Source organism: Austrofundulus limnaeus, unplaced genomic scaffold, assembly GCF_001266775.1.
Source record: "Austrofundulus limnaeus strain Quisiro unplaced genomic scaffold, Austrofundulus_limnaeus-1.0 Scaffold153, whole genome shotgun sequence".
In the NCBI taxonomy this organism is placed as follows: domain Eukaryota; kingdom Metazoa; phylum Chordata; class Actinopteri; order Cyprinodontiformes; family Rivulidae; genus Austrofundulus; species Austrofundulus limnaeus.
In genome coordinates, this window is record NW_013952555.1 from 1,048,095 (window position 1) to 1,061,323 (window position 13,229).

The 13,229-nt window shown below is 37.7% G+C and overlaps 1 protein-coding gene across 1 annotated transcript; it reads right to left on the reverse strand.

Annotated features, from left to right (window-relative positions):
- Positions 1 to 2,946: 2,946 nt before the first annotated feature.
- Positions 2,947 to 11,745, reverse strand: LOC106523371 (mitochondrial coenzyme A transporter SLC25A42). Its single transcript, XM_014016768.1, has 8 exons — positions 11,461 to 11,745; positions 10,925 to 11,078; positions 8,580 to 8,691; positions 8,315 to 8,340; positions 6,556 to 6,722; positions 5,415 to 5,531; positions 4,229 to 4,380; positions 2,947 to 3,713 (listed from the first exon to the last, which is right to left on the reverse strand). Exons 2-8 carry the CDS (start codon positions 11,009 to 11,011, stop codon positions 3,388 to 3,390), a joined length of 987 nt encoding a protein of 328 aa, XP_013872222.1. The 5' UTR covers positions 11,012 to 11,078; positions 11,461 to 11,745; the 3' UTR covers positions 2,947 to 3,387.
- Positions 11,746 to 13,229: the final 1,484 nt, after the last annotated feature.

Sequence of the window (13,229 nt, forward strand, 5' to 3'; positions counted from 1 at the left end):
GTGTGTGTGTGTGTGTGTGTGTGTGTGTGTGTGTGTGTGTGTGTGTGTGTGCAGCTTTTGTTGCCCACACTCCAGCAGGGGCTTCAAAGTGAATTATTCAAGCAAGATTTGAATACATGCAAATTGTCCTCTCTCCCCTTTGCTGGCACAGATCCAGGTTACCTATGGCAACGGCGCCTTCAAAAAGCATCTTTTCAGCCTTCCTCTCCTCCTCCTCCACCCTCCGACCATCTTAGCCACCCAATCGTGTTGTTTCCACGTTGCATCACCAAGTTGGGGCGGCTGCTATACGGTGCAGSAGGGTGGCAAAGGCATCCCATAATTCACAGTCAAGGTCATCTGAGAAGAGAAGACGGCGAGGTGACAGGTAGAGGGATCCTTCGTCCTGAGCCTGGAGTCTACGAAGATGAAATCCAGCTTCTGCGTGTGATATCACAGCTGAGTGGGAACATTCAAGCTCAATGGGGTTATTTTAAATGAAATAACAGAAATAATAATAGGTTTGGATACGCTTCAACGTCTTATTTGTTTCAGAACATCTAAAATAAATTTTAGGCCAAAAGGAGCTCAAAGTAATTTTTGAAAAAAAAAATTTTTTTTGAAAAAAGAAATCACATTTTATCTCCATTATTTGGTTTTAAACCAACGTGTTGTGACATCTTACTTGTTTACAGATTTTTGACAGAACTGTAAATAAATCTTTTAAAAATTACAACAGTTTAAATGTGTGAGTTTATTTTTTAAAGTGARTGTGTAAAAATGCATTTTCCAATAAACTGCTTTGTGATTTTATGTAGATATTTTTAACATGTTCATATAATTGTGGTTTTAATTTTTTTTGTAATATAAAATATTAACATAAAATTGAATTAACAATACATTTATATAAAATATTATGCATTAATATTTTGGGATTTTACAATGTCTGTTCTTGATTTAGTCATTTTTTGGTAACATTGATATTTTAATCTGTTTCTCTAACTTATAAAATGTATCACATGTATGTAGTAGAATTAAAAAAAAACCAGAAAATATCTTTATAAAAATCTAAATATTGAATATAGGGGAGTGATATTTTGTTTAGTAAGGTCAAGTTTAGGCCATTTGAGCTCAAATCAGCTTCTGATGGTTCAGAGCTGAAGTGAAGCTGCACAATGCTGCCATCTACTGGAAGAGAAGAAAACAAGAGAAGTTTTAGAAAGCTGTGTTTGGTTTTTATCCCATGTTGAAAATTTAAGCCCTAATAATGTCCTGATGACTCTTCATAATCCAGGTAGAAACATCTAAAAAAAGAAAAAAGTTGATTCAGTACGAATTCTTCATTGAAAGATCTTGTCTCTTCTTCAGTCTGAGGAGTTGGAGCAGGTGAACCCGGGCTTACAAACACTGCCTTCGCAAAGTGGATCAACAAGCTTGGATTACAGGCAAAATGTTTTTTACGAAGAAGAGCCCATCCAAAGGACGTACTCACTTTTATTTATTTATTTATTTTTCAGAAAAGCCTCATTAAATTTTGAAGTATGAGTCAAAAACAACAAAATTCTTATGAGATTTTAGATATATTTAAGACAAAAAAGTAGATTGTTGAAAGGATACGTGTCATGCCTTTAAACCACTATTTCACATTTATATCATTCAGGTGGGATCTATATAAAGTGGAACTTCAATGCTTTGGTCTGAATTCCTCCTTACTGTAACTCCACAAGCCCCTCTTTCACCCCTTTCTAAGGTGTGTCTCAGATCAAYTCATTTTGATGCTGTCTCTTTAAATCCAGACGAGGAGCTTCACACCCCACAAACCTCAAGCTTCTGGTTCATTCTAGTTTGATAGAGAGTGTTTATGACTGCAGGGCAGACCTGATTTACAAATGAATTAAAAGATGTCAACTTGTCCATCCAGCCTTACATGTTGGAGCCAGTCTGACCCCGAGAGGAGAATGAAGACCACCAAATTGTAGTTGGTAAATCCAGACCTTTTTTTAAAATAGTCCCAAATGATGTAATAGTTTAGAAAACATCATAGAAAATAGAGAAAACTGAACGGGTTGAAAATTATGATCCAAACAGAATATGAAGATATCCATCAGCACAGAGAGAGACTAAAATCAACTTTTCTGCACTAATCAAAGTATACAATAAAAATATTTAACTAAAAATAAAATAGGATTTTACATATGTCCCCTTTAAGTAATAAGTATATTTGTGTAACAAAAAAATTAAAGAAAAAAGGAGCATATGCACCTTTATTATAAATATTTTTTGGTCCAGAGCTTCCTGTCTGTTGTCTTTGATCACATGGCGMCCTCTAGTGGACACAAGGACATGTTCTTCAGACTTTACACTATTGCACCGTCATACTGCAAGTATCTTTGGATCAACTTTAAAACAGAAGAGAAAAAGCACGACAGCTCCTTCTTACACATAAAAACTGTAGACTGTAATAAAACATATGAGTACAGAACAAAGATGGGATATTATGAGAATAAAGTCAAATCTGTTGTCTACAGCAGGGCTCATCAAGCCATTTGGGTCTGGGGGACCCTTTCAAAGACAAAAAAAAAAAAAATAAAAATCCAGGTACCCCCCCACCCATAAATCCTGTGCTATTTTAAAAGAATTTATTGTTATTTCAACCCCTAAATGCCATGGAAATATATATTTTTATTCAGTGTATAATGTTTGTTTACTTTGTTCTCCATGCATTAAAAAAACAAATAAACAATTTAGTGAAATGTTTTGAGAACCCCCAAGATACCTCTCGCGGACCCCTGGGACCCCAGTTTGAGAACCTCTGATCTACAATATGTATTTGTATCACAGATAAATGCATCCCTGTCCTTCCATGGAACTGTGCAGTCCTCGCACTCAGTGTAAATTCAACCCACAGTGAAACAGTCAAACTGCATAGTCACTGTTCTGTTTATTTACATGTAATACGCTGCATCATTAAAAACACAACTGTTAAAGTACATTTATTTTTAAAACGAACAAACAAAATCATTAAAGTCACTGTGTTGATACAGGATTCTGTTATGAAAATATGTGATAAAGTGCAAGCGTTAGAACACTGATCAGCACATCAATAACAAAGCTGTCTGTCCTTCTGTCATCTATCATCTRGATGATTTTCCAAACTATTTTTAATCTCCATCTTTTTGTATCCTCATGTTCTCTGATTGCGAATGATTTGCCTTTTGCAAAGTTTGATGTAACGTCTTTATGCAAAACAGATCTCGTGTCCATTCATCGTCCAATCTGAAGGATAAAGGAGCGTACCGCAGGACGGTCCAGCGTGGAGCAGGGACCGGYCACCCCCCACTGAGACGGACTTCATTCTGGGAACTCTTTCCCACCTCTCTGTTGCCAGCTCTCCAGCTCCCGCGTGATTCAGTGAATGAAGTAGCCCGTCTGATGCAGCCTGAGCAGCAGGCCGTGCGTGACGTCAAACGTGGTGAAGCTAATCCCCACTGCRACGGGCCCTTTCACCCAGTTCATGCTCAGGCCTTTGTACAGTCCACGTCTGACTCCTTCCTGTCGCACGATCTCGCACATCGTCCCCAGAATCGTGCGGTAGGACGAGCCCGTCACGCCAGCTGTCTGCATGCGCCGCCGCACCACGTCCAGCGGGTACGARGCCGACTGTCCGATCAGGCCCGCGCAGGCGCCGAATGCCAGGCGCTCGTAGGGATAAGGCTGAGATCGCTTTGTTTTTTCTAAAAATCACAGAGAAAAACAAAAWAACAATGAGTTTTAAAAATGTGTTTTAATTAGCTCTGCTTCTGTTAAAGGGGTGGTGGGTGGGGTGGGCGTATTGTGTATTTTCTAGGCACATAATTCAATTCCATACCAAAAAGTCTTAAAATTGGCCTCYGTCTCTTTAAAACCTCCTACTGTTTTGGACACTCCCACTTCAGCACAACAATGCTTTGGGGGAGGAGCTCTGTGAGGTGGGAGCTCGGCTACAGACTGAGCTACAGGGAGGAGATTTGTAAAAAAAAATAAAAAAATAGGCCGAGTTTTGTACCAGCAAGTGTTTAGACAGCTTCCCATGGCCACAGGAGATTCAAGGATGCCTCAAACATGAGTCAAAGCAACAATCTGCCTATGTTTTGGATGCGGGAATGACATTATAACACATTGTACTGTAAAACTAAAAAAATAAAAAACTATTTTGCATAAAACGCCACTCCCCACTTAAACACTCAAAAACACAAAGACAGATGGGTACCTGCATGTAACTTTTTGAGGGTCTCATAAGTGAAAAATGTGATCCCTGCATACGGGATGACACCCAGGATGGTTGGGGAGAAGCCGTTGTAAAGGGCCCGTATGCCTTCCTCCTGGGAGATGCGCACAAAAACGTGCATGATATTACTGTACCTGTAGGAGACAAAAGCATGAAACGCCAAAAATTATTTACCCAATTGTACCAAAACAGAATTTTGCAAAGACCAAACTGAGTTTTTAGGAAACAGTACTTTGGTTCTTGGGCCAGCGGCAGAAATTTTATCAACTGATATGATGAAATGGAAACTATTTAGGACAAATCTTTTTGGTTAGCTACATGTCTGAGGTGTATGAAAGTTTATGTTGACCTGATATTTGCTGCTTGGTTTGATGCTAGGGAGAATGTGGAAAACTGGCTTAAGCCAAGGCCAAACTACAGGAGTTGTCCATCTGAAGGTCATGTGTAGTCTAAAAGACATTTAAACATGAAATGTTCAGTTTGAGATGTTTGTAAGATGTTCTGATCTTAATAATTTGTACTTAGAATTTCWAATTTCTTTTATTTCATTTATCTTGAGATGTTTACATTAACATTTCAGGTCAGAAGTTTCTGTAGGTCATTCATTCCAACTGCAGTTAGACGGTTTAACACATCAAGATGTCATCAGTTACTTGGACAATTCACCTACACTGCCATCACTAATATGCACCTTCATATACATTCATTTATTTACTGTACTAGGTACAGTATATATGTACATTGTCATACGTATATCACAAGTATAGTGTTTCTTTTTTTGTTTTTCTTTGACTTATCTTTCTTTATTCTATCTCACCCTGTCCTGTTTTGAGCTGCTGTAATGTGCAAATTTCCCCACTGTTGGATCAGTTAAGTTTTATCTTATCTTATCTTAGAATCGCTTTAAATACTTTTCAGTAAGTTATGTGTTTTGTACAATTCTGGTTGAAAAAGAGCTAACCTGTAAAACTCTTATGTTAAATGCAATGCGGTTGGAAATTTATTTGCACCTAACTTTTGTGCTGAAAAAAAAAGGTTAGCTGCACCGGTGAGTTAGTCTAGAGGCCTGAAGTAAAATGTTAAAAAGCTGATTTGACAAACTGACTCTCTGCTGATAGTAATGCTGTGAAGCTGACTGCCATGGCAGATCATTCACTCAGATGCTCACATTTCTCTGGCAGTGACGGCCATTCTGGCTCGCACCATGTCCAGTGGGTAGGTTAGCATGGCAGCAGTCGTACCGGCCAGAGAACCCGCCAGGAAACGAGGGAAAGGAGGCAGAGCTCTGAAACAAACAACATGATGAGAAACTATTTTTAATGATAAGCAAAATTACAAGATGAACTTTGTTAACAGTGTTAAAAAACACACAAAACAAGATACCAGCATCTTGAGTTTGTAATTTAGCCCTGTGCTAACTTGAGCTAAATGCTAAAGTCAAGATGCTAGCACAGCTTCCCGAACTGTATAGTTTCCCATAAAATAACTGGTAATAACTCACTACCAAGAAGACCAAACAATGAAGTAAAAAAAAAAAAAAACCCACTGCTAGAGCCAATTAACACAAACGTTTAACTTTATAGCAGTTATGTCTATTTGTAACAATAGTTTTTATCTAATTTAGTTATTATGGCATTAGCAATAATTTTTAAAGTTGTTTTCTTTGTTTATATATTCTTACTTACTCACGGATTTAACAAAAGTTGTTGAAATACCCATATCATACCACTAGGTGGTGAAAATATCTACACTGACAACAATTCAGAATAAAAACAACAAAATGTTCTTAGCTTGACTAAAGATTTTCTCAAAATTCTTTCTTTACCTCATATATTTTTTGGCTGCYGTTGACAAAATTCTGTCAGCAATTAACTATTTTAGCACAAAGTCATAGTTTACATTGTGACACAGKGGTGAGCACAGCTAACCAACAAGTTAGGTTTACTAACCACTAATCTACTAAACAAGACTCTAAGCCCTGCTAACGCCAAACTGATAAAAAATGTGTGGAAGCTAACGCTAGCCTAAGACCACTGTCATTCAGTCTGTGTCACTGGTGMAAACCTGTTGTTGGTTTTCAATTAGTTTAATTTGAAGGTAGGTGGGATCATCTGTGGCAGTTTACCTCTWTCAAAATAAGTGTTCCTTTGATTGAGTTTGTATTTTTATAAATACAGTTTGCAGTTAGTCAAATAACAAAATACTTTCTTTGTAATATTTTAAACAGTCATTTTTTTGTATTCATTGTTTAAATATTGTTAAATATTATTTTCCATCACTTTGACACTTATTTTTAAAATTTTACTCACTTGCCCTGGAAGCCGTAGTGGCCCCCCAGCAGTTTTTTGTACTGTTCATGTGAACAAAACTGGATGGCAGCGTAGGGCATGACCCGCACCATGGTGGCAGAGTTCCCCCTCCACAGACTGAGCAGCCCATCCTTCATGTAGCTACAGTAGATGAACCTGAAGGCCTCCTGCGCATACAGACGGCACAATAGTTCCCGCGTTAATCTTCTTAACATAGTTGTGTTATAGTCTGAGCATATTTGTGTTACACAATGAAGCCTGCTAGACTGAACCGGTGTCAACAGACTCAGCAAGAATGAAGGCATTTCAAAAACAACAGTTTATTATGAACACTGATCTATAAAACCTGATGTAGTTTAAAGTACTGTTGAAACTTTAAGGCAAGGAGGGGCGATTGGTGGACCGTGGACCACATCCAGCCCACAGATGACTTCTGTCCCACCCACCAATGAGGCCCCGCCCCCACACATTTTTTTACGAAGACTCTTTACAGAATTTCAAGACAAACCTGTGTTCCGTCTGCTTAGAAAATGCTGTCTGCCATTAAGGATTTTAATATAAGTTCCCATAACAACATGTTGCACAAAGCTAAATATGCTAAATTTACTGAAGCCACAAGTACAGAAACAAAAAAGACTTTACTAGAACTATGCAGGAGTCTGCACTCAAGGCAACTTCAGCTCACTAAAGTGTTTATTTTTTGTTTGTTTGCTATTCATCGTTTTGAACAAGAGTACAACTGTTATAAATGCATTTGAGCATGCAATTAGTGAAGTTACTGCTCTGTATGTTGGCTTATTAAACATACAAACATTTTTAAAATGGCAGTTTTATTTAGGGCTGCCACGATTAATAGATTAATCGACGACTAATCAATTATTAAAATAATCGATGACTAATTTAATAACAGATTAATCGTTTTGGCTCTGTGATGGACTTGCGACCTGTCCAGGGTGTACCCCGCCCCTCGCACTGTGACTACTGGATATGGGCACCAGTGACCCACACGACCCTGAAAAGGAAGAAGCGTGTACAGAAAATGGATGGATTAATCGTTTTCTTTTTGTTGTTGTTCTTTTCTTTGTTTTTCTCTCCAAACTGCTTTGACACATTCCACTGCCACATCTACCTTTCTGTCCTTGACACACATGCACAGTAGTGGTAATTGGGGTAGACCGTGGACGTCACAAGACATTATACAGACAGGCTCTGGTATCATGGCTACCAGACAACGGAGCTCAAAAGTGTGGGATCATTTTAAGAAAATGAAAGAGAAACCTGTGYAATATCTGCAGAGCAGAACTTGCCTTCCACAGCAATTATTTTTAGTTAGCATATAGCTAAAATCTAACCATGGTTATATAATAGCAGCTGCATTCTGGTGCAATAAGCTGTATGTTTTATATTCAATTAACGTATGATCTGATTAGTCGACTAATTGAAAAAATAATCGGTGATTAATCGATTATAAAAATAATCGTTTGTGGCAGCCCTGGTTTTATTACATTTGGTTAAGTGTGCAGTGCTGTGTGGCCCTCTGATTGTGTCAACAAAAACTTCTGGCCCCTCCACCATTTAAGTTGCCCATCCCCACTTTAGTGATTAATGTTTTACAATAAGGGTGTAGTGAGTATAACCTTTGATCCTTTGATGCAACAGGTCATAACAATCAGTGTGATGGCCCCGCTTACCACTCCAGTGGCATGTAAAGTTACTACAATCTACAGTTTATCAGTTCCTGTTCCTCTGATGAACTCACCTTTGCTGAAAACCTTTGTGAGGACACTGTGAAAACAACAAGAAACAAAGTGACGTCAGAGTTAAACAATCTCCTGTGTAGTTAAACATCTAGTGAGAGGTTTAATAATTAGTCAGCAGCAGTTACAATGAAAACACTGAAGAAAAATATTTGTTTACTAAATGCTGCAGTGTAATTAACACCACAGTAGATGTGTCAAGTACGAGCAGCACATGATTCGTCTATTTCAGAAAACAAAAGTAGGTTTCCCCGAGTGTTTACTTGCCTTGAAAAATGATCTTGGTCCGGTCCAGAGGTGCGATGACCGTTTTGGCCACGGCGCCAGCAAAYGCACCACACAGCAGAGACTCCAGGGCTGTCAATCTGGGCCTCAGCTCCTGTTGGTTCAAAAAACGTTTTTACGTGTTACTAAGTACAATAACGCAACACAATATTCATGCAGCGGTTACATTTTTAAAAAGTAAGACCGAAAGAAATGCTCTGTATTTTGTCTCTTTTCTTCATGGCCTGTGTGTAAACGCTACAAATGTTCTCAGTCGAAAGAAGTTCCTGAAATAAAATAGTTACAATGTGTACAATGATCAGGGACACAGGGTTTTAAAAATCTACTTAAAACTGTATTTAGCAGCCATTTGAAGTGCATTGTTCTAAATGTTTAGGATTAAAAACAAACATAAAACTGTTATATATTTATTGAAAAGGTAGAACAGGGACTTATAACTAGTCTTTGAAGTGAACTTCATCTGAGATCGTACTTGAAAAGTGTTCTACCCTTGTATTGTTTTTTTAAATTATTATTTTATACTCTAAACACCATGAGTTTGTAACACAAAACTACACATACAACTTTAGTGGCTCTCCAAGAGCTGTGAAACATCTGGTTGTGAAAAAAACAAACAAACCATAAAGCATGTAAAAGTAACAAAAAGAGCTAAAATCTCATTTCTGAAAATGAACAGGCTGGGATTTGCTCAAGGCAACGATTTTCACTTTATTTTCAAAGACGGATGGCTGGAACAATGAATAAACCTACCTGGACTTTGACACAAATAATCCATTTCACGAGTTTGAGCTGAGAAATTGTGCTTTACGGCCATTATAGAGTTATTAAGGTAACTGACCTCCTGCTGTATGAAGAAACCGTCTGTCTTAGATGCAAGTCATTCGGCCAATCACAATCAAGATATACRGTCTATCTTGACTGTGATTGGCCAAATGGCTCATGGTCCACCAAAGATCTTTCTATTGTGAAGACAATCACACTGTTTCTGAAACCAGACATTAGGGTTGGGCAATATTGGCAAAAAAAATAATCATGATTAATCGGTGTATTTAGCCRATAACGATTAACTTAACAATTAATCACCGTGAGTCCCTTATGTCACATGACCAATTTAGGGGAAAAGATTTGCTCTTCGTAAAAATCTGTTCCAAATTGTGTCAAAATCACAGACTTCAGGCTACACATCAAATTTTAAATTGTGTTGACAGATAAATAAATAACAGAACTTTTTTAAATGTTCGTCATATTTGAAGTGAAGAGGAGCACCGAGCGGACTGACTGGAGCCATTAATCGTATTAATCGTCAAGAGCCAAAAAATAATCGATTAATGTTTTTGTGACGATTAATTGCACTTGATACGATTATGCCCAACCCTACCAGACATACTTTTTGAATCAAGACAATTCACATAAGTGACCTATTCTGTTGAGAAATAGGCACATTTCGCTGAAAAGTGACACATTTGCAGGTATGAAAAAGGTGAGGATTGCTTAGGATTATCAGACATTTCGGACTAATCTGTCACAATAACAACTTTCACGAGACGATAAATTGTCGCAGAAATTACTGCGATAAAACTATAATATTGTTGGATACCAGTTTAAACTAATATAATGATATAAGCCCCTTGTTTACAGAAGTTTACGTTAAAATTTACAAAGTGTAATAAGAAAAAAAACAACTGTCTGCATTCTCAAGGTTTGGCGTGGTGGCCTGAGGGTGTTCTGAGGCGTCGCCGGCTGCATGAAGGTGTCAGCAATGTGAAGACGCTCCTCTGGCTAAACGCCTGTTCACAGGCCTCGCAGGCTACAAAGCACACGACAAACATCTGACCCCAGAATTCAACTCCCCCTCTACGCAAAGAGGGAGACACGAAGAAAACAAGCAGGCAAATGAAAATTATCGTTCTCATCTGAATTTATCGTATGAAATTCAGTTTAATTAAAATGTTACATGTAAAAAGAAAACATTCATAATTCTGGTTTAGCTCCAGTATCGGTACTTTACAAGTGAATTCTTCAATTGGTGATGAATGTTTACAACCATCCAGGCCGAACAGAATGTGACACAAACAACACAAAGTAGCCTGAGTGGCAAACTGCAGCATGGTTTAGATCTCACAGTGATAGTTACATGGAGATTTAATATGTCAGTACAGTGTTAAAACATGATCAGTTTGAAAGAGTGACAGATTTGGGTCATTGTTTATAAGCTCCTCCACTTCTGAACTGCTGTTTTTTTAAGCCATCCACATCAAAGCTGGGCTAACTTGTCCAAATTATTCAATTCCTACGCACACACACGAAAGAGAGGAGCTCATGCTCACCTTTGTTTGCCTGGACGGTGGCAGGGTCAGCACGGTGGTCTGGGCCATGGGCAGACGGCCCTGGTGGTCGAGCACACGGTGGGCCATGCCTGCCTCTCCCTCTCACAAAACCGTCAGACACTGGATGGCTTCACTCATCCAGGACAACACCGCTCTGCATATGGTTAGAAAAATAAATGAGCTCAGACAAGCGAGAGGAAAAACAAAACCAGTTGCAGGTAAAGCGTGCAGCCGCTCCGTGTCGCAGTTGCTCAGACTACAGAGGGCTCTCACGCCCATATGTTCCTGCACGAACAGCCTGGCTTGTAAACAACACGCAGCAACCCTCTGTTTACCTGAAAACCGCACACAGCGTGCCCTCTGCGCCAGCTCCTCCTTAACAAAACGACTGCATTCAGACACAAATACTAAAAGCCTCACATTAAACGAAAAATGTGATTCATTGAATTGTTGTTGGAAAATAAATAATAAAATTAAAAGAAAAAAAGACGTGCTGAAACTGTGGTTAAATTAGTGTTTGTATAAACATGTCTTACCTTCGCTGGTGYTTAAACGGACTCCAGTTTACAAAAACAGTCGAGGCGTGAATCCAGTCAGCAGTCTTTGCTTCTTCCACAAACACACACAGTGTTGAGCACGGGCTCGGCCCTCGCGCTTATAAACTCGCGACACGCCCTGATGTGAGGTTTTTTACCACGTCTTCTCGCCTTGTTGACGTCCCTGGAAAATGTTTACCAAAGATAAGTGTTGATATTTGTTTACAAGACAATGTCTGCGAGATAAGACTTCAGGTCAGAGCTGCTGCCTGCCTCCGCACACAGGATTGTTCTGGTTGGTGCAGCCTGATACAGCCCCCTTTCTGCCACTGGTTTGGACTACAATACCCAGAAAGGCAGCGGCAGACTCTCGCGAGAGTACGTGCCATTGGTATCTGCGACACTGGGTTGCCATGTAAGTTTCACTCAGTATGCTCTCGTTTTCTTTTTTTGTTTTTAACCTTTTCATTTGTTTGAATCAACAAAACTTCTCAAATGAACCTTTCCCTCCCAGGACAATTAGTTTTCAGTATTAATCAAGTTGTGCTTTTTGAGAATGTCGCTTTTTGTTATTTTCTCACTGAAAATAAACACAGCTGTTTTCAACCTTATCCTTTAAAATGTTTATAATTGTTTTGCTGTCCTTTTTGCCTTTTCTTCTGATTCTGCTTTTTTTCAACTTTTGTGTTAATTTCATCTTTATTCAGCTTCTATTTTGCTGACTTTATTTTATTTTTCTGCTTATTTAGCTGTCGTTCTGACCTGTTTTGCCCTTCTGCTAATTTCAATTTGTACTTCTTTTAGCTTAATTTTTGCTATTTTAAGCTTTTTTTTTCAGTTTTGTCTGATAATTTTAGCAATTTCTGAATTGTTAGCTCATTTAGCCACTGGACATTTATCAGCTACATTCACCTTTTTGTGATTATTTCAGGCAGGCCTATTTATTGCCTAATTCTGCAAATGTCTGCTCATTCTGTTTCTTTGTGCTAAATTCAGGTATTTTATCTTTTTTAAATGCTAATTTAGGTTAGTTTTTAGCTTTTTTTTTAGTTATTCAGCAAAAATCTTTCAGCATTTAGAATTCACAATTCACACTTTTCGAAAGAAATGGAAATTCTCTAGTTTATTTTAACTTTTTATGAAAAGTTTTTTTTTAGTTTGTCATCTTTTGTCTAAGATATAACCAAACAGCTGTGTAAAACTGTTAAAAAGCCACTTCATACGCTAACACAGTATGGAAAATACAAAAAAAAAAAACAAAAATTAAGTCACACGTGTGAGATGTTTTACAAAGAAATAAGATCACAACAGTAAAGTCGTAAAAATGTGTACGGTAAAAACATAAATAAATTGTTATCATTAATTATAATATTATAATAAACTATTATAATGAAAAAAAGAGTATGTAATTTAAATACATGAATGGGATTCATTCTCATATTGAATAAACTTTTCCTCTTAGGTACTTTTTATTGAAATATTAAAAAACAGACCAACCAAGTAATAATAAATTTTCACTATTCTGCATTTTTTGAATAGAAAAGTAGTGATGTGCATAAGCCTTTTTTTTTTTACAGTTGATGTAAATATTCATAACGAGTTTAAAACACATGCTGTGTCTGTACCTTTATTTTAAATAAATAAATAAATAAATAAATAAATAAATAAATAAATAAATAAATAAATAAATAAATACAGTAAAAATGAAGAATAGACTACGCTTGTCCTGTTTTGTTTTCTCTAAGAGCCAACCTGGCAACCCGCGGGTC